General features: G+C 44.3%; 1 protein-coding gene across 1 annotated transcript in view; it reads right to left on the minus strand.

Annotated features, from left to right (window-relative positions):
* Positions 1-6,594: 6,594 nt before the first annotated feature.
* Positions 6,595-19,851, minus strand: part of adgrv1 (adhesion G protein-coupled receptor V1) — a 65,308-nt gene continuing 52,051 nt past the window's right edge. The window contains exons 89-95 of the mRNA XM_061279383.1: positions 18,402-18,518; positions 16,115-16,293; positions 14,604-14,761; positions 12,119-12,240; positions 10,446-10,631; positions 9,009-9,186; positions 6,595-7,160 (exon numbers count right to left, since the gene is read on the minus strand). Coding sequence (XP_061135367.1) covers positions 7,042-7,160; positions 9,009-9,186; positions 10,446-10,631; positions 12,119-12,240; positions 14,604-14,761; positions 16,115-16,293; positions 18,402-18,518 — 1,059 coding nt within the window. The 3' untranslated portion in view covers positions 6,595-7,041. The remainder of the gene's footprint in view (positions 7,161-9,008; positions 9,187-10,445; positions 10,632-12,118; positions 12,241-14,603; positions 14,762-16,114; positions 16,294-18,401; positions 18,519-19,851) is intronic.

A 19,851-nucleotide genomic window follows, 5' to 3' on the forward strand; every position in this document is an offset into this window, starting at 1 on the left:
CATTGTCAGCGTCCAGCACGTATATACGAGCGTTGCTCATAAATGCTGACGCTGCACAGGCCTCAGCTGTTTCCTCACATGGGATAATCCCACGAACCGCAATCCGTTGCCATGCAGTGTCATCATTGTGACATCATAGCAACACATTTTTTTTTTCAGCTGTAACCAATAATCATGAACACACATGACAAATTACACCATTTTCGCTGCGTACATTTTCAATCGTCAACTCACTGTCTCATGAAAGTACGCAACACGTATACACACACATGAAGTACTACACGCACACACAGCAGCTTCAGTACCGTGTTACAAAGCCAGCATTCTTTAACGGACACAAAGAAGAAAAAAAAAAAAAGAAGGGGGCTGCAGATGGATGGAGAAGAGGTGCCCCCCCCCCCCCCTCTCTCCAAGCAGCTGCTTCATTCCAGTTCTAGGCACTTCTACGCCTGCTTCTGAAAGCGATGCTGTTTTTTGACCTTGCCAGCGGGCACAAGTTGTTTACGGTCCAAAAAACTTCCTACGAATAAGCAAATGGACTTTTCTTTTCTTCTTTTATGATTCAGCGGGCCTCGAAATGAATGTGACCTGACTAAGCAGTACTGACTCATTTTTGAGGGAAGTCAAATTCCTCCTTTGAATCTCAGCCAGGGTCTTTCCCAATCTTTTCAGAATCAGAGTTGAATATTTTCATATACTTGTGCCGATGGAAGAGCTTTGAAAATTTCCTCGGTTGGGCTTTGGAGGTTGTTGACTTCAGCATGGAGGGACAGCTGATAGCCCAAGACCCTCATCACCGTTCTACCAGCATTCACGCATGCTTAGAATGCCGCTCTGAAGTATAAGTGCACACATACACACGCAATGTGCTTTCGCAATTGCACCCAACCCAATCCGTCAGGCCTGAAGTCTCACCTTAACCTTCAAACTCTGCTCTAACGGAGCTTTCACTATGTGAGGGCCTCAGAGGCACATCGTGTTCCATGCACATTTTATAGAAGAAGAAAAAAAAAACGTCTTAAGATAATAATTGTGTGTTCTACTGGTTAACATATATGTTTATGTCCTCCCTGTCATTATGGGATATTTGTCTTTTGAAGAAACCCTGTGATGTTTTCGGCATCTTCAATATAGGCTGGAACGGTAATTAGTAACCAAGTGAAGTTTTACACTTGCATCATTTTCATCATATGAGAGGAAATGGATATAGTGAAGCGTAAGTTGTCCACTCTGTCATAGTGAAACTCGTTTCTAAATTGATACCCTTCGGTTATCAGTGTGCAGTTAGTTATCTAAATCCTGAAAAAGGTGAAGGTCCACCGACGTGCTTATTAAATGCTAACATTAGCAAAAAATGACAATCCATTTAGCAAGCATGCATATTGTGCTACATGCATGTACCGTAATTTTCGGACTATAAGTCGCACCGGAGTATAAGTCGCACCAGCCATAAAATGCCCCAAAAAAGTGAAAAAAAACATATATGTATATAAGTCGCTCCTGAGTATAAGTCGCCCCCCCCACCCAAACTATGAAAAAAAAACGCGATTTATAGTCCGAAAATTACGGTGCGCTGGCAGTTAATCTGAAAAAGTGAGGGATTGCCTTTTTTTTTAACCATTTAACATCTATTTAATGCAATGAAGTTTAAAGGAAAATATCAACTTTTGACGGGCCATGTCTCGAAGACCCCTATGATGATATCGACTCATACTGTACGTGCAATAACTCTGCGGCTCCGACTTCATGCTTGCATAACCGTGCTGAGAACTTTTCGAATATCACAAACACTTCCCACCGAATATGATAATAATTTAGCATTGGCGTGTGATAACCATTTGACTACATGGACCGCAAATAGTGCATGTCCATTCTATTTGCGGAGCTAAAGGGCGGGAATGGAGCGCCGCATTCTTTTGGGTTATGTCACCCAGGAATTGGCTGCACACTAAAGGGCAAAAGGATGGCAAATGAAAGTTGACACTCGATGAGCATTTATGCAAGCTTCCTTCATCCCGTCCAGTCGCCAAAAGTCCTCGGTCACCTTACGTCGTGTTCCAAGGGCTCCGCTTGCCAGGCGGATGGTTGCTGTTCCATTACTCGACTAATTTTACCCTCAGCTTCCTTTTTATAGCTCGGGCTGACTCACAGCCCTTTCGCCGACGCCCCCCCCCCCCCATTCTACTGAGTCACAGGCTGCAAAGACCACCCCAACCCCCACCTCACCCCAGTGTGGCTGAAAAACAACAGGTGCGAGTAGGCTGGGCTGTCTGTGGTGGTCTGCACTTTCCAGTCACGTCTCACTGATACATTAGCCGTCTACTTCAGTCTGCCGAAAGCCTGATCTCCGGGCAAACCTTGCCAACCTTCAGATGTCTGCACATTTAATACTGTTGCTCCATTCCAATTCCTACAAGACTGACTTACTGCTGCTGCTGATGTTCAAACATGTGCACTGGAGATGAAGACGTCAATATTGATGTGAGGCCTGTGGGCTTTTTAACGCATCACACGACATTCCAAAGCACCTCACGTGGACCGCCACTCACTGACCCAATTTCCTGTAACTGCCTCAAGGTGATAACCCGCTTCCAAAATAACATAACACAATGGCCTTGGGCATACCTCATCAAACGTGACAAAATGCAGGTTCGACCGTCGACGTTTTGCCCTCTTGGCAGATTTATTTGAAGTCGCTGTGCATCGTCGGGATCTTCAGTTAATTGGAAACACTATCGGACACAGTTAAGTCGCTAAAATAATTCTCCATGCGCCAGATCAACACATATCCACTGCACATCATTCTATACGTGTCTTTTTAACGAGAGCTTAGCTGCTAGCGTAGCGCCGCATTGCTTTAATTCCTGCTGACTTGAGCGGATGACAAATTTCTCTTTTCATTGCCAGATAAGCTCAGACGCTCGCATCTCGTGTTTCCCAATTTTCCACCAGTCCAAACCGGACTGGACCGGTGGGTAATTCCCCCCCCCCCGCCCTCCGGCCGCATCCTCGGAGGAGGAACTCCGGGCCGGACCGACACCGAGCCTCCTCCGTCCGCACAGCTGCTGTCCGCTATGCTGAAAGCAAAGACGTGACCAGGTGGCTAACAAACACTCACAAAAAGCGTGTCAAGGCACGAAGCGCATTCAAAGCTTGTTGCTGCGTACAACTTGTTGCCTAGCAACAGTCTTTGTCGTATCAATTGTAGTGTCCAGTGACAATTAAATGAAAGCCACAAATAAACTAAAAGCAGCCATGCTCAAACACTGACGGGACTTTGATGATGTCAGGATGCAAAATCAAAGACACTCGTAAATGTCACTGCCACCAAAGCTGACCTTCTCTGACCCAGGCCGGCCTCCTCCACTATGCGTGACTCACTTCTTGAATGACGATCCAAAAACGAGTCCTCATTGTGTAAAAGTGACTCAGAATTTCTCACTCGAATACTTTGTCGTGCGTATGCTCCTCTCAACGTCAACTAGCAAACAATGACCACTAGTGTATCGTTTGGCATGATTAGCTCGTCTGGTGCTGCAGGATTGAACTGGTTTTGTGTGGTTGCGCTCACACACAAACAGCCTGTGTGCTGTCGTGACTTTCCCTCTCTGATGGGGTCACCCGTGGCATCGTTTCGGAAAGGTCACATGACATCCCACTGAGCTCAACACCGGCGCTCCACAGCGGCGAACCGACGCCCTCTTTCGCATCGTCCTTCCAACGCACTGTTGTCTGTTATTTGGACGTGTGATAACGACAGCTTACGTAAGGACGTAATTAGATTTGTAAAGACAGAATCACGGATCGACGCAAATCAAATGAGACCGCAGTGACGTCTGTCGCTAACGACCGTGACGATGAGCTTCGCGCCGCCCGTTCCTTGCTCAAGGGCACGTCTATCGGGAAAAAGCCGGGCTGTGTCGCAGGGTAAAAAGAAAAAGTTGTTATCTGCACAAATGCAACTAACTAGTTCAGGCTGCAGAGGGGGTTAAAAATACCAGCAAGGAATGAGCCGTGTTAACTGTCCGTCATTTGGGTGCATTCATGCATGCACGCATGCTATGTATTTAGGATGTGTACCGTCATTTTCGGACTATAAGTCGCACCGGAGTATAAGTCGCACCAGCCATAAAATGACGAAAAAAGGGAAAAAAAAAAACATATACCGTATTTTCCGGCCTATAAGGCGCACCGGACTATAAGGCGCACCTTCAATGAATGGCCAATTTTAAGACTTTATCCTTATATAAGGCGCACCGGACTATAAGGCGCACCAATAATGCATCATGTCAGATTTTTAATCCAAATCATTCTCCATTTTATCTTTTTTATTTCAACTTCAGACGGAACAAATTACTTTATAATCATAAAATAATGATCCATAGTCTTTTTGAGTCATGATTCATAGTCTTCAGCAGGCCACTTATGATTGATTTCATGACACAATACTTCGGGCCAGTTTGAATTTAGGAATTTGGTCCATATATAAGGCGCACCGGACTATAAGGCGCACTGTTGGTTTTTGAGAAAATTTTAGGTTTTTAGGTGCGCCTTATAGGGCGGAAAATACGGTATATGTATATAAGTCGCTCCCGAGTATAAGTCGCCCCCCCACCCAAACTATGAAAAAAAAACCGCGACTTATAGTCCGAAAATTACGGTACGTAGTGAAAAGCAAGAACATCCGGGGATATGCTTGGACATACACATGAGCTTGCACAGAACACACACGTGACTCACTATGTATAGCGCTGCTGCCGTCTATACAGTCATGCGTGTGCGTGTGTTTGCTTAGTTGGAGAGCATTGCCTTTCACTTTGCAGACTCGTGTTTCAGCTCAGAGTTGAGTGAGAGGTGAAAGAGGCGACAACATGCACCGTCTGCATGCTTCTCAAGCAGGCCTTGCCAAAACGTCTATACCGGGAAATTGTTTTCTTTTCCAGAAGTTAACAAAAGATGCAAACAATTGAACTGGAATGTTCTGCAATGGTTTGAGCAGAATTGCGTTGCTATCTTTGCCATAGCAACCGGGCATCACACATTTTAGTGGTCAGTACTAGCAACAGGGTCACCTCGCTCTCATGTTGTCAAAGTTGTTTCGAAACTCCACGAAACACAATAGTGATTAAACAAAACATGATTTTATAATTCCTCATGTATCGTGACGTCTCGTTTTATAGGAGCATACATTTTTTATTGTCGTCACGCAACGCTGGCTGCAGCAAAGGGCCCGCCGGCCTTTGGATCGAGTGGACGCTAAAGAGCCGAGAGGCCACGTCATCTTTCAGCAGCCTCGAATAAAACAGAGTGATAGCGCTGCTCGACAACCTGGCAGTGCCTGTGTGCTTTTGGCCCCAGTTACCGCCGCCTAGCGCAAAAGCAAATGTGGATTAAATTCAAACGTGGTCTTAGTCTTGTCATTTCTCACTGAATCCAGTCTTTTTTCTTCTTCCTCGCCCTTTAGACAAAAGTGTCAGCGGCATGGGGAATGTAGTTGGAGTCCAAGCGCCATGTGCGTAATACCGATTGACAAAACCTCCGTACAACTCAGCACTTTTTGAGAAATGTAAAACACTGTCTGGGAAATTATTTCCGAAAGCTTCTCTATTCTTAAAAAAAAAAAAAGCATAGGTAATGCTTGTCTTAGAGATTTGGATGAGAGTCAAATCTGCTTTGTGCAACTTTTTAACTCGCTAACGGACGTCACAATGAGCCGATTGAGTGATTCAATACGGCTCCGACCTGACCATTCTGTTATTGAGTTTGCTGCTGCACACAATGTTCTCTGCAGAAGGTCACGTCAGCGATGCCAAAAGCGACCAAACAGGAAGACTGGAAAAGACTATTATTCAACGGTGTATTGATTCAAAGAATGTAGAACTGGGTCAGTCTGGCTCTTATTACAAAAGCTTTGACTCAAGTATACAATTGAGTGCATAATGTTTCACACGCTCACGCCCATTGATTAGATTTGAAATGTACGTGGGCTTTACAGTGGCAGTGATCTCAATTCAACTCACTTAAGTTGAGCAAATATTGATCAGTTCATGATTCAAAAAAAGGATTCGAGCTATTTAATGCCCCTCCCAGTTGAAGTGTGCTGTCTGAGTAAACATAAAGCAAAGTGGATTTAAAACTAGCACAAGACTTGGGAAAGTATATTTAGTTTAATGCAACATTCCAAAATGTGTTGATATGCTGATGTTTAGCAATCAATAGTTGTTTTTGGAAATAAACACAGAAAACACAATGTGTAATTCTATTTAAAAATAATAAAAAAAAACTGGTGCATGCAATAAATAAAAGACTCAAAACACTACATGACATCTGACAGCAGAACAGTGACACACACATTGTCACACACACACAAACTCTCAGTTCAACAAAGTCCACAAACAAAAGTTTTTTCACTTACTATGCATGTTGCTTAGTGCTACTTCTTGCATTCCTGTTCATGTCCGACATTCGGGAGCTGCAAGTTGGCCAGGCCTGTACTAGACAAAGAAAAAGACCTGGACAGGACAAGTGGCGGCGGGAGCACAGGTGGACACAACTAGGATAATGAAACATGGGGAAAAAATTCTATTAAATCAAAGCAAAGTAACCCATTTTATTTCGAACTATTTATTCAGCAGTGTTTTGGAAGTGGTTTTCAGGTGCTTGGTCATTTTCATGCCTTAACAAATAAAAATGAAGTGTATTATTGATGATTGAGCCGCACAAATCACATTATAAGGTGGTTGGTTTTGAGAAAGTAACAAGAAGCACAGTTCTTCTGTACTAATTCATAGCAAAAAACAGCCATATTTAAAATGAAATAATTAACAATGTTAGACGAGCTCTATCACATTTAGCAGGTCGCTACAAAAACATCCACTCAAACCCGCATCCATTAATTTAGTGAAACATTCCCATACAGGTTCATACATCCATATAAAAGCAGTACAAATCATATCAAAGTTGTTCCGAAAAGGTTCTATCATCCCCCCCCCACAAAAAAAAAACATTTTAGTGCAAATATGTGTCCTCGTCTGAAAATACTTAGAGGTGTGTGTCGGCGATGGGGATCCTTCGCAGCTCCACGATTTGGGAGCTGCTCACGCTACCACCGTCGTGGCTGCCTGGGATGGACTCATTGTCGCTCATGTCAAGCCCGCTCCCTAGAAAAAAGAAGAAAAAAAACCCACCCACGCTTCTTAGTAGTGTTACGCTCAAGCGACCGTATATTGAATCCTTCTCGACTTTTTTCGAATCTTTTTTTATGTCACCGTGTAATTATGTATGACATAAGTGATTTTTATCTCTGCTTTATCAGATGTGTTTGACTCATACTTGAGTACATTCGCAGAAATCACAGTTCCATCTGTCACAACAAGTCGTCCAGGTTCTGAACTAACAAAGCAGCCCAAGATCAAAATATGAGTAGCCAAAATGAGAAGTAAGAATTCTTTAAGCATGAATACGAGTGAAAGCTTCCCGCTCTATGCCCGCCGTGCGTGTGCACTTCAGTCGGGGATGATAAGAAAATGCTTTGCTTTCACGGTAAAAGCAACACGTTAATGATCAGCCCGCAGTTTTAGCGCACGACCGCTAGACGAGCGCGTTTCAAATGTTCCCAAGCAAATGAAGTGTGCGAAGAGCCTTCAATACCACCGCGCAGCATTTTAACCTCGCCCTCTTATGTAATTGAGATTAGACAATCACTTTTTCCCGGCTGACTGCTTCGCTCTGCTGGTCGTGGACCGGGTGAAAAGTTCAGTGTCACCATGAGGCGCAGGGGGTCGAAAAGTCACCGCAGCTCGAGTTCGTATAGATTTGGAAGAAATGACTCTTTAAAAATACATTCCCTTGGAACTCTCGAGTACGAGACGGACGTGCTAAACCCGAAGGCTTCAGTTTAACATTTCAAGTAATCCAAACATGTTCTGGGTTTTCTAATTACAGCGATCACTTTCGATTTGAAACCAGTTCGTTGAAGGGATTTTTAGTGAGGCCCGAGCAGGACCTATAAATAAATAGGTCTTATCAGGATATAACAAAAAAGTCAGCGTGACGGTAAGATGTCAAATACGTATCTGCCTTCTGAGAAATAATGGCCTCGGTCATTTTTTTTTTATACAAACATGAGGTTTGGCTTTCTCAAGACACGATTCCCATTGAAGTCTATTTCTGTTGCCGGTTCAATGTGAGGTGTATGGGAGTTGCTTCCTTAATTAACAAATGTGCCTATGACTCAAATGGAAAGTATGTTGACTGACGAGGTGATGTCTTGTCTGACAGTAGAGGAAGCATTTATAGGTCAATGAACAGCGAAGGGATTCTAAGAATTGGAAGGAACGGCATGTGCATTTTTATTTGTACACTACCGTTCAAACGTTTGGGGTCACAAAATTGTTTGGGTGACCCCAAACTTTTGAACGGTAGTGTATATATTTATTTAGATCATTATTTATAGATTATATATATAATCTTCTGTGTAAAAAATCTTATAATATATATGTATATTAATATTCATAGATTATATATAATCTTATACAAATATAAGATATAATTTATAATATTTAATTCATAATATTTTATTATAATAATATTTACACTACCGTTCAAAAGTTTGGGGTCACCCAAACAATTTTGTGGCCCCAAACTTTTGAACGGTAGTGTACGTGTCGAAAATTGCTTCCATGTACTGTTGCTAAATGACAGCTATATTCCATTAGCACTGCTGTATGACCCAGCTGTAAAAAAAAAAAAACAACAGGAGCACAGCGACGGGAAACCAGTTTGTTCACTTGGTGAACTTGGACGAACCGCAAATAAAATGACACGGCTCGAAAAAACAGGCGATCTGAGCGATGAGCAACTGTGATGTCACTCGCGGTCGACTGTGAGCGGCAACATGGCCGCCGCCCGAGATGGATAAAAACAGGTGGACGTTGCTGCTTTCAATTTATATTCCACAAACACAATCATGTTCTTGTACTCATCAGCGCTTTTAAAGGCGTCCATACCGGTTTTTAAGGCAAATATGAAGTCGTCAAACTCTTGGGACTCGTCGTCGGCCATGACCAAGTCGGTGTTAATGAAGCCGCCCTCTGCGGGGTACGATCCCATCTCCGGACTGGGCTTGAAAGCGCTCGTGGGCTGAGTACTGGTCCTCAGCGACGGATGCTCCCAATCTGCGGAAACCTGGCCCGAGAAAATCATCAATGGTCGTTTGCCTCGCTCAGTGACTCAACATTGAAGAAAATAAGAATATGACCAAAATAAAGGCTGAGGCGGGGCTGGCCCACTCCCATTATCGTAATACTTTCCCACACACAGTGTCAGTGGTGACGTCAGGTTTCTGTGATGAGTTTGGGTCAGCCAGAGTCCACGTCGTTCAAGCACCCCGAAGGGTTAAGAACAAGGCCACAGTGAGTTCACGGGGTGAAAGGGAGGTCACGTGGCCGTTTTAGGGGGTTAAATAAGCAGCTCGTAACTCAAGCGCAAGACTAAACAGACGCCAAGGTTGGATTCATCTGGATTTGCCTGTCTATTTTTTTTTTATGCGTACAATAGTTGTTGCTAAGGGATTTTTTTTTTTTTTTACCAAGAATCCATATACATATATGAAGTGATGGAATAAATGTCAGACCACACCTTGGACTGGTTGCCAATCAATGGACAAGAATCTCCTCAATTCAAAAGAATACTCAGCTTGACATTTACGGCCTTCCATCTAAACGCTCCTCCATATGGCCACACCCTCCGATCATCTTCCTCTATCCACCTCATTGTCCGTTCCACCTGTGTGTCCAAATTTCCCCTCCAACTTGGGAACACCTGCTGGTACGACTCATTGCGCGGGGCTCTTATCGCTCTGGAGTTAAATCCCGCAGAGGCAGGAGTGTGCTCTCATGAATAAAACAAGATTAGCAGATTCCCGTGAGCGGAGGAGGGACTTCTACCTCTCGCTCGTCCTTATAGGGGCTTGAAGATACAGAGCCATGTTTGCTTTTCATGTGTACACCGCCTCCAACGCGAGGACATGACGGACGGGTTGTTCAGAGTGAAGGCTGTGAGTGAGATGAGTGGACGTTACGTAACGTCAATGGGGTAGAACTGTTCCGGGTGCACTCAGCTGAGAAATATGTTAAGGGGGAGCGGTAATGGGGGCACCTGCAGACATGGGAATGAGGGCCTGGGAATAAAGGAGGGGGAAGGAAGACTGCATTATTAGTGTGAGTCAAGCGTCACGCTTTTTTTTTTTGGGTGACAATGACTTGACTCATTGATTTGGTGGTAAACCTAGTCAAAATGAAGGAGGAGATGACAATCAGTATTACTCATTCAGATGAATTGATGATACGTTGACCTTTTAAAAATGGAGTTATTCAATTCGACAGGAAGTCCGTGATGCAATGGTTTTTTTTGGCAAGCTAAAATTGCTCAAAATGTCATTTTACCTCCTCCATGGCGCTGATGAGGTTCTGTGTTGATTTGTTGATGTCAACCCCGACGGTGGTCGGGCCCGCTCCCTGATAGGCCGAGTCCGGACTGTCCTGGCCGCTCATTTCCACGTTGTACGTGGCTTTTGCGGGACAAAACAGGAGGTTGTGCATGACCAAGTAGATTGCCAACACATGCACGCCCTGCAAAGAAACAAAATAAGTTTTTCTTAAAACTAATAAACACATCATGCTAATAGATGACTTCATCCACGGGACATGACATCATCGGCGCCCTACTATTTGTGTTTGCACCACTTCCGCAGCATGACCAAAACCTCCTAGACAAACAGCGGCAGGATGTGAATTAGCCCAAAAACGCCGGGGCGCCAAATACCGCACGGCCATCTTGTATTTCACGACACCCGTCTCCGAGCCGTGACATAGACACGGGCGGTAAAGTGTGCGTGAAATGATCCACAAAGACCTTCTTGCTGCCTGAAAAGCATGTGCCGAGGTTTGTACGTTGGGCTCGGTGGACATGAAAGGGACACGGGCGCTTAAGCGCAGATCATTAGCGGCCTGGGCAGCCAATAGCGACAGGCTGTTATGTAAGTGTGCCCTGATCAGTGGAGAGAACATGCGCCGAGAGAAGGTCAAACAGAACTAAATGAGAGATGTAAAGGTGATGGAAATGGAGTATAAACAAGTGCAAACAAGTGGGTGACGTGGATGAAACGTAGCGCCTGGATGCCATTTGAGATTTGAAATGCTTCAACGACACTGTAAAGGTCATGCCCACGGTTCCTATTTGGAAAGAATGTTGTACGGAAGCTGGAAACTCAACTCAAGCTTCTTCAAAAATATGACATCGTTTCAGTAGAGGAATGTCACAGCAGTGCTCCAAGAACGGAAAGTAATGACCTTTGACTTTTAGGTGCATGGTTACGCCATTGGCCAGAAAAAAACCAACAATGTCACCGAATCACATTTCTCAACATTGACATCATCGCTGATGATGCTGCGTCGGTTCCGACAAAATAAATTTTGCACATACATGGCACATATCACCGAGAGCTACCACACACTTTTACAGGCGCATTACGTCGGCGCCGCTGTGACCAAAACAGAAACGGTCGGACCGGACGAGGCGGTAACAGGGAGGATCATTTCTCTTTTTTTTTTGTCTAGTGAATATGCATTATATTCCCAAGATGCAAGGTATTTCCAAGACAATTATGCGCGATGCGACCTTGTAATTTACTAGTCGTACTAAAACGTACTAAAATATTTTGGCAGAGCACTGTGTACAACCAGTATGGATCAACAAATTCATCACTTGATCCATATATAAGGCGCACCGGACTATAAGGCGCACTGTTGACTTTTGATAAAAATTTAGGTTTTTAGGTGCGCCTTATAGGGCGGAAAATACGGTAATTACTACTTTTAAATGGAATAAAATCCACTTCTGTGAAATCGAGCAGCTTTCATCGTACAAACTCCCAAAATAAAAGTTTTGACGAGATGTTTGAGGGCCTCTGGAATTCTCTGGACAATCACAGTTTGTCTTGTGATTAGTCTTTAACCCTCCGCAATAACCTACATTCACAACCCGAGTAAATAAACCAACAGCTAAATAAACATGAAATGAATAAACATTAGCTCAGTAAGTTTGCCGATGATCTCACCAGCAGGCAATTGCAGATGATGTAGAGAACAAGCATCCACATATGCTTGTAGCCCATATGAAGTCCGGCCCACAAACACACCAGAGAGATGAGCAGGAACGTGATGAGAATCAACGGCACCTCTGGAAGACATGATATGCAACAAACCTTGATGACATTTTAAGCTAGGCTATTCGCACATCAAAAAAAAGCTTTGCTAATGTGACGGAGTAAAAACATGTGCACCCGCATGCTTCACCGGTGCCAAATCTGTGCAGCGTGGACATTAGATAAGCCCTCATGGACGCGTGGATTTGAAAGTGACCTTGCAAAGATTCAGTCAGCAGCCCGTGTGCACACTTCACTTGACGAGTAGGTTTGAAACACGTTTCACTTAGGTGCCATTTCCACCTTTGGCTCTTATCTGGCCGGCTCTTTCCACACCATCACTTGCGTCAGGACCGGATGGGACTCCACCTCGGTCTTTTTGGACTTTCCCGCTCCCTTGTCACTCTTGGCACATCTATCTGGACCTCCTCCCTTCCCACTTTGGAGTTTTCCAACCATGTAAGCACATTCCAAAAGCTGAGATGGAACTTGCGCTTCTACAGAAGCACATCCAAGTAGGGGTCGGGCTGCAAAAGTACTGCCTTTTTTTTTTTCTGGATCATGTGATCGGTGTGGCGTCAATATTTTGAAAAGGTTCTTCAGGTCAAACATTGTTGCCTTCCCAGAACGTGTTCTTGGTGCTCGGCTGACACCGAGGTCGAATATACTGTAAGGTTCTGGCTGGCTGACATAAGAAATAAACACTTGAAACCCCTGCACAGGCCCGGCCTCCGGTTTACATTGAATCGGACCGACGTCCCGCTGCGAGAGGATAAACCGAGAAGACGGAGCGGCTTCAACCAAAACGACCGGCCCACGCTGACACGGCTGTCTCGCAGAGGTCGCCGGCTGTAACAACAAGCAGCTGTTTCGAGCCGACCGACGCCAAGTCGTGCGGGCCGGCCCGCCCGCACAGCAGCACTGTTTTTGCAAAAACATTTTGTTTTGCGGTTGAAAGACACGCAGGAGCGCCCGCGGCGGCTTTGCACGAGTGCTGATTTAACCACGCCGCCTTCCTTCAAACGGGTCGAGCTGTATCGTGCAAACTTAAAACTTAATATTAAACCAATCATTCAACCACGGGATAGGTCATGTTTAAAGAAACGCTCTGCAAGCAAACCCCGCCCATCTCGTTTGCGTGTGCTAACATTCCCCGCCAATCAGTGATCAACGTGCGGTGAGGGAACACCGGAGGGCATAAGAACGCAATACCAGATATTTAATCAGCTGGAAGGAACATCTTGTCTTGCAAACACACCTTATGCAGCCAATGGGTGTTCTGATAAGGCTTTGCTTAAAATAGAGCCCATTGTTAGTTAATCCATAGGTTCAGAGGTTCCCCCCCCCCCCCCCCTTCCATCGGTCTATTTGGCACTGAACAGAAAGTGCAAGAACAAGCATTTTAGTGACGTCAACAGTCTTCACGTGTCCCGTCTGAGTTTCGACGTGCGGCCCCGCACGCTGCACTCTCACACAGATTAGCCTCGAGATTATCTCATCACTTTGTGGTTGAAGTCAAACATGGGGAGATGTTTTTCCAAGCCGCGTTGAAACGACACATTCCTGCTTGGGCCTAGGTCTGCTTCAAACGTTCATTTTATTGCACAAATGTCATTTTGAGTTGATGCAACTTTTGTTTTTTTACGGTTGAGTTTGTTCTTTACAATTCAAAAGTGATTACGCAGCTCATTTTTGTCGACATTTTTTATCCAGGGACAAAAATTAAAAAGTTACTCTTTGCTAAAATGTCGTCGGTATATAAGTGTGCAAATCAACTGTCCCCAAAAAATGAATTAGATCAAAATGTGATTGGCATTCAAATGCATTGCAAAATAAATGTTTTTTAAAAATGTTATGACGAGGGCGGCTCACTGGGTAGCGCGTCCGCCTCACAGTTAGGACGGTGCGGGTTCGATTCCACCTCCAGCCCTCCCTGTGTGGACTTTGCATGTTCTCCCCGGGCCCGCGTGGGTTTTCTGCGGGCACTCCGGTTTCCTCCCACATTCCAAAAACATGCTTGGTAGGCCGATTGAAGACTCCAAATTGTCCCTAGGTGTGAGTGCGAGTGTGGACGGTTGTTTGTCTCTGTGTGCCCTGCGATTGGCCGGCAACCGGTTCAGGGTGTCCCCTGCCTACTGCCCGATGACGGCTGGGATAGGCTCCAGCGCGCCCGCGACCCCCGTGGGGACTAAGCGGTTCAGAAAATGGATGGATACTTTATGACGATGATTTTTAGGACGAAATAAAAATGAACTATAATGGAAACAAATCCCAAATTCTAATCTACTCTACACACATCCATGCCCATGTCTAAACCGCTGGCAACAAAAGCGAGCATAGGAACAAGACACTCCGCACAGTAACATCTTGCACATTTGAAGATTGATTTGTCACAAACCTGTGCTGTTGGCTCGCCCGCGATAGACGTCATCGTACGCCTTCCACTGGTAAGAGACTCTATAGGCGTGAAAGATGACCACCAGTACGACGACTAGGCAGATGAGCGGCACCAGCACAGCGGCGCACAGAGCAGCATGGATGTTCGGGAGGAAGCACCTAAATACATAGGAAGGCAAATTGACAAGTCATCTTGGACTTCCCGCGTCAAACATCGCAACCGCCCTGGTGGCATTCAATGTCATGGAGAAAAGAAAATCATCTGTTTGATCCAGCTTATTATTCTCAATTTTGAATTTACGAGGTCAATGAAGATCAGGCGTGTCTCCGAAAACGGTCATCGGTTCGATCTCTTGATGTGATTGTTTTGATCGGTCACCTCATTTTCCCAGCTGAATCTGGGAAAAAAATCCACACGCTATTACGAAACTAAGCGGCGAGCAAGCAGCAAAACATTCATGTGACTTGGTCTATTTTGCAAGTGAGGTGGGAGTGCGGGATCCAGATAGGACTTTAGTCTGGAGTGACTACAGAGGGAACTAATTGGCTGGGTTGTAGCCATGTAGCCATAACATGGAAGGAAGTATGCCAAAATAGACAATTGCATCACATAGGTGGACTGTGAGAGCATAAATCGGCTCGCTCGCATTTGTCCTGTGGTGGCCTTGTGAGAGCTCACTGTTGCCAAAGATCTCTTAAGGTAAATCCTGCTGGAAGCAAACTACCCATAAGACTTCAGACTGGGGAACGTAAACAAAACATTTGAAGGAAATAGCCAACGTTACGATGCTTTCATCATTAGCTGTTATTTTGTTTTGTTAGCATGAAGCCTACTTTTGAATAAGTTATGTGATTCTTTAAATGCACAACATTTATTTGATTTGTCAGTAAACGTCAAATGAACCCTATCAGCATCCCAGTGGTTGACGGTTACGATGATGAATGCTACCTCTTTCCCGCAAAAGAGGAAGGCCAACTTGACTTTTCCTGGGCACACTGAATACTCCTCTGTATCTGTAAATGTCGGATCTATGCGCCCACTGTCTCAGGGCCACATACCCGCCCACGGGAAGCTGGCGTGCACACTCGGTCGGGCCCAAGGATAACAGGCACACCTCGGGCCACCGGCTAATTTTAGAAATAGTGTTTGCCAGCCACTTGCACAAATTTAACATTTTTCGTATGTCGAGTGTAGGTATGTTTTTCCCACGTAAGCTCATTCTTTTTCAAGGATTAACGTTCTTTGTACAAAAGTTAAAGCAGTTATTTATAGTCCACACCTACAAACACACACTGAGGGTTGTTTTCAGTTTGCTTTTCTAATTTGTTTTGCCGGAAGTGAGCTTTCCAGCTCCGAGGCGAAGACTCGAGTTTCGATGCGTGTAAAAACGACTCGCTCGGTTCATTCATTTGATTGGCTGAGCCGTCGCCTCACATGATGTCACCAGATCAGGTGTGTACTTTGGAAAACAAGTTACGTCACTTCCACGAAAAATAACACTGTCCACTCACACGTCGTTAAACACCAATCCGTAGACGGCGTGGACGGTCCAGTCGAAGCCTCCAAGCAACACGAGGACCAGGAGGATGATAATGAAAGCAGGAAAGCCCCAGCCCAACAGGAAGTAGAGCAGATACCGGGCTTCGGTGTGCTCATCGTTCATTACAAGCACCTGCCAGAAATTCATCGCCTGGGGACATAGGTGGAGAAAATTTCACGTGACGGAAATTGTTCCGATCCGCCCGAGACATTTGCGACCGGTCGGGTGGCAGCGTTTGCTTTAGTCATCCAGAAGCTTTGCAGAGCGATAAATGAAATGAAGTTGCGTTCGGGCCTCGCTCGTAATCAGGGAGGACACAAAGAACCGTCCTGCTCTTTGCTCAGTGTAATGAACCTTTATACGACACCTATAAAGCTGCTGATGTTTGGGATTGTCCATCTGTCTGTTAACGCATTTGCAAAGACACTAATTATGTGTGACGCAACAGGAGGTTATGGGATGGTGACCTCCTCTGGCAACCTCTGCTCCGCCATAATCATAACGACATTGTGTAACAAGTATCCCGAGCCGGCGGACGGCGCTTCACACGCAGACACGTCTGGGCGGCCACATTTGGCTTGTGTAACAGCTCAAGTGTGTGTCAAAAAAATACAATCGGGAAATGTCACAAGCAAGACGGGCTTTTGCCTTGGATGAGAGCGGGCCGGAGCCGTCCAGTCACAATAAATGGGATGATGTTGAACTCGCTGACTTTTGATAGCGGAGGTCGAAGTTGGGAAAGGAACAGGAAAAATAGAATGTTTAGCTTGTGGTTAGCTAGACAAGTGTGTTTATTTGCAGATAGTTGTGTCTGTGGGGAAATGTTAGGATGTGCCCAAGGAAAATGATATGTCCTGTTATTCCCCTATCAGGCACCAGGAAGAAATACAGTGACGCCTCTTTGGTCTTACAATAATTCAACCAAGATGTCAACTTTCACAGTTTAGTTTGTTTACATCGGTTAACTAGTACTGCAAAGGAAATTATGTGATTTTTAAAACTACCGTAATTTTCGGACTATAAATCGCACCGGAGTATAAGTCGCATCAGCCATGAAATCCCCCAAAAAGTGAAAAAAAAAACATATATATGAATGTAAGTCGCTCCTGAGTATAAGTCCCCCCCCCCCCCCCCCCCCGCCCAAACTATGAAAAAAAACGCGACTTATAGTCCGAAAATTACGGTAAGAGGATTCAGTGGCTACATGAAATAGGCAGGCTGCAAAGGACTAAAATAAGTTATTTATTCATACTGTTTCCATAATGTCCCAAGTGTACAGGTGGTTAGGGGTCGCCATGGCAATGACATGACACTATTTCTTTATTACAAGCCAGCATAGCATGAAGCTGTTATTTTAAGGCTAAATTACCACTTGTTGTTGCCTCAACTGTTTGGCTGAATAACTCCCGGGGTCACTGACTGGACATGAGCTTCGTACATGAAGGCAAAACACTGCAGTGTTTGTGTGACAAACTAGCAAGCTAACATTTTTTTTGCAGCTCCGTTATGTCATAATATGCTTCCTCCCTAAAAGCCCAAGCCTTGAGCCCCGCTTTACAGCCTAGCAAGCAAAATCCGGTCCGGATCCAGATATCGGCCGCCTTCTGGCAGCGTAACATTCCCCTGACCATTAGCTGCTGGCACAGATAAATCCACCCAATGTATTGATTTCCTCGTGGTTTGAAATTGGTTCGCTGGCGCCTGTTAGTATCGGGAGCTGGGCTTTTTGAGTGTCTGCCTGAGAGGACTGGTGAGATATCACAGGGTTCAATGGAAAGACTTTGGGGAGGACAAAGAGGTTTGATGACAGCCTTCAATTACCGTCAAAGTGTCGGTGATATACAGTAGGATCGTAATTGCAGCCTCTAGCTTTAAGGGCTTTTGAAGTGAGTTGAACACGTGACGCGGAAATATTTTTCCGGGCTAGATTTGAGAGTCACTGAATTGGTCTATTAAATAACAATGACCCCATTCTCAAAAAAGGGGGTCAGACGGTGTCACACAAGGAGCGGCTTGCTAAGCGGTCGGTACCAGTCAAGATTTAAAGGTCAAGTTATGCGGCATTCTGGTCTACTTTCATCTCGACACTTTGAATAACCCTGCAAAGAGGATTGAAAGACTTAAATGATGATAAAAATGAAAAGGTTTTGGCTGATAAATCAGCAATCCCATTTAAATATTTATTATTATAGACACGCACAGACTGGACCTTTTAAAGGATAGATAATAATAAAAAGGGTCGTCAAGCTTGATATTACCTGTATGAGCATCCAGAAGAACTGGCTGAGGTAGAAATAATGAAGGAAAAGTGCCAGAGCTGCACAACTGTCCTCTGAAAACACCCGGCCCCGGAAAGTGGACACTAGGAAGCAAATCTGTCAAAGCCAAAGAACAAAAAGATGGGTTTGTGTCATAATCTTAAAAGCACACTTCTGATGTCACAGTAACGGAGCGCACAGCATAAAGCAATCTAGAAGTAGGGACTAGTTGAGATAGCATTAAGCTAGCAGACTTTTAAATACTTAACAGGTCATTCTTAGCTGTGTATTCTATTATATATATATGATATTTTCCATGTTGCTGGAAATTCAAATATTTTTACAATATGCCCGACCAGTGCATTGAAACAAACAAACACACATGACAAAAATCAAGTTCATATATTTGAGACAAAACTTAAACTTGGAAGTTCGGCTTTTGTTTCATTTTTATTTCTTTTTAAACTGTGTCATATCCTTCACTTTTTTCCTCCTGTAAACTTCAGATGCAGGCCATGTTTAATATCAAAATATACAAATGGGCTTTAATGTTGGCAGATATGATTTCTCGGTAACTTTGAGACAAAAAAATAAATAAATGAAATGACAATTTTTGGATTTTCCATATCTTGAATAAGAGTTATCATTTTTACATCAAAAAAATAAAATAAAAAAAATCCCGAGTCAGCCATTTCCCCATCCAAAGCCTGCAGGGGGTGAGTGGGCGGGATGGCCCAGAAAAGAAACTCCAGGAATTGAGAAGCCATTCAGGTAGTTCGGAGCTTGCCAGCATAGAGGGACACACCCATAGGATTGAGAAAAACAAAAGCAACAGGGAATGAATATCTGGCAAGAAGAAGTAGGGCCATTATGGCAGCGGAGGTTTCAAGCAAGAACCCAAACTCGGAGAGAGACGTGCTAACCAAAACTGAAATGAATACATAAATAAAGTTCAAGTTCAAAGTTCAAAGTCACTTTATTGTCAATCCCTATGTCAAGACACACAAAGAAACCGAAATTCCGTTTCCTCCATCCCACGGTGACGAGACACAGTACACGATAAGTAGACGACACAAAATAAAAACAAGAAGGCACAAACAATAACTAATAAATAATAAATAAATAAAATGAGTGATGAATAAATAAATAACGATGTGGAATCACATCAAAGTGAAATATAAAACTCCTGATGTGTGTTTTGCCTTTGTGACATTCTTTTTCTTTGAACACTTCTTCCCCCCCCCCCACCCCAGAAGAAATGCAACACCTCCAAGTGGTAGAATCAACACGAGCATTCAAAGCCATGAAAAACAAACCTCCAGAGCAGCCTTATGACAACGTCATTTATTAGTCTCCACTTTTCGAGATAACATTCACTTGCGGGACAGTTAAGAATGTTTTAAAATGCATTGCCCTGTACAGCTATCGAGGTTTGCTGTCAGCAAACGGG

This window comes from Syngnathus typhle, linkage group LG5, assembly GCF_033458585.1.
Source record: "Syngnathus typhle isolate RoL2023-S1 ecotype Sweden linkage group LG5, RoL_Styp_1.0, whole genome shotgun sequence".
Classification (NCBI taxonomy): domain Eukaryota; kingdom Metazoa; phylum Chordata; class Actinopteri; order Syngnathiformes; family Syngnathidae; genus Syngnathus; species Syngnathus typhle.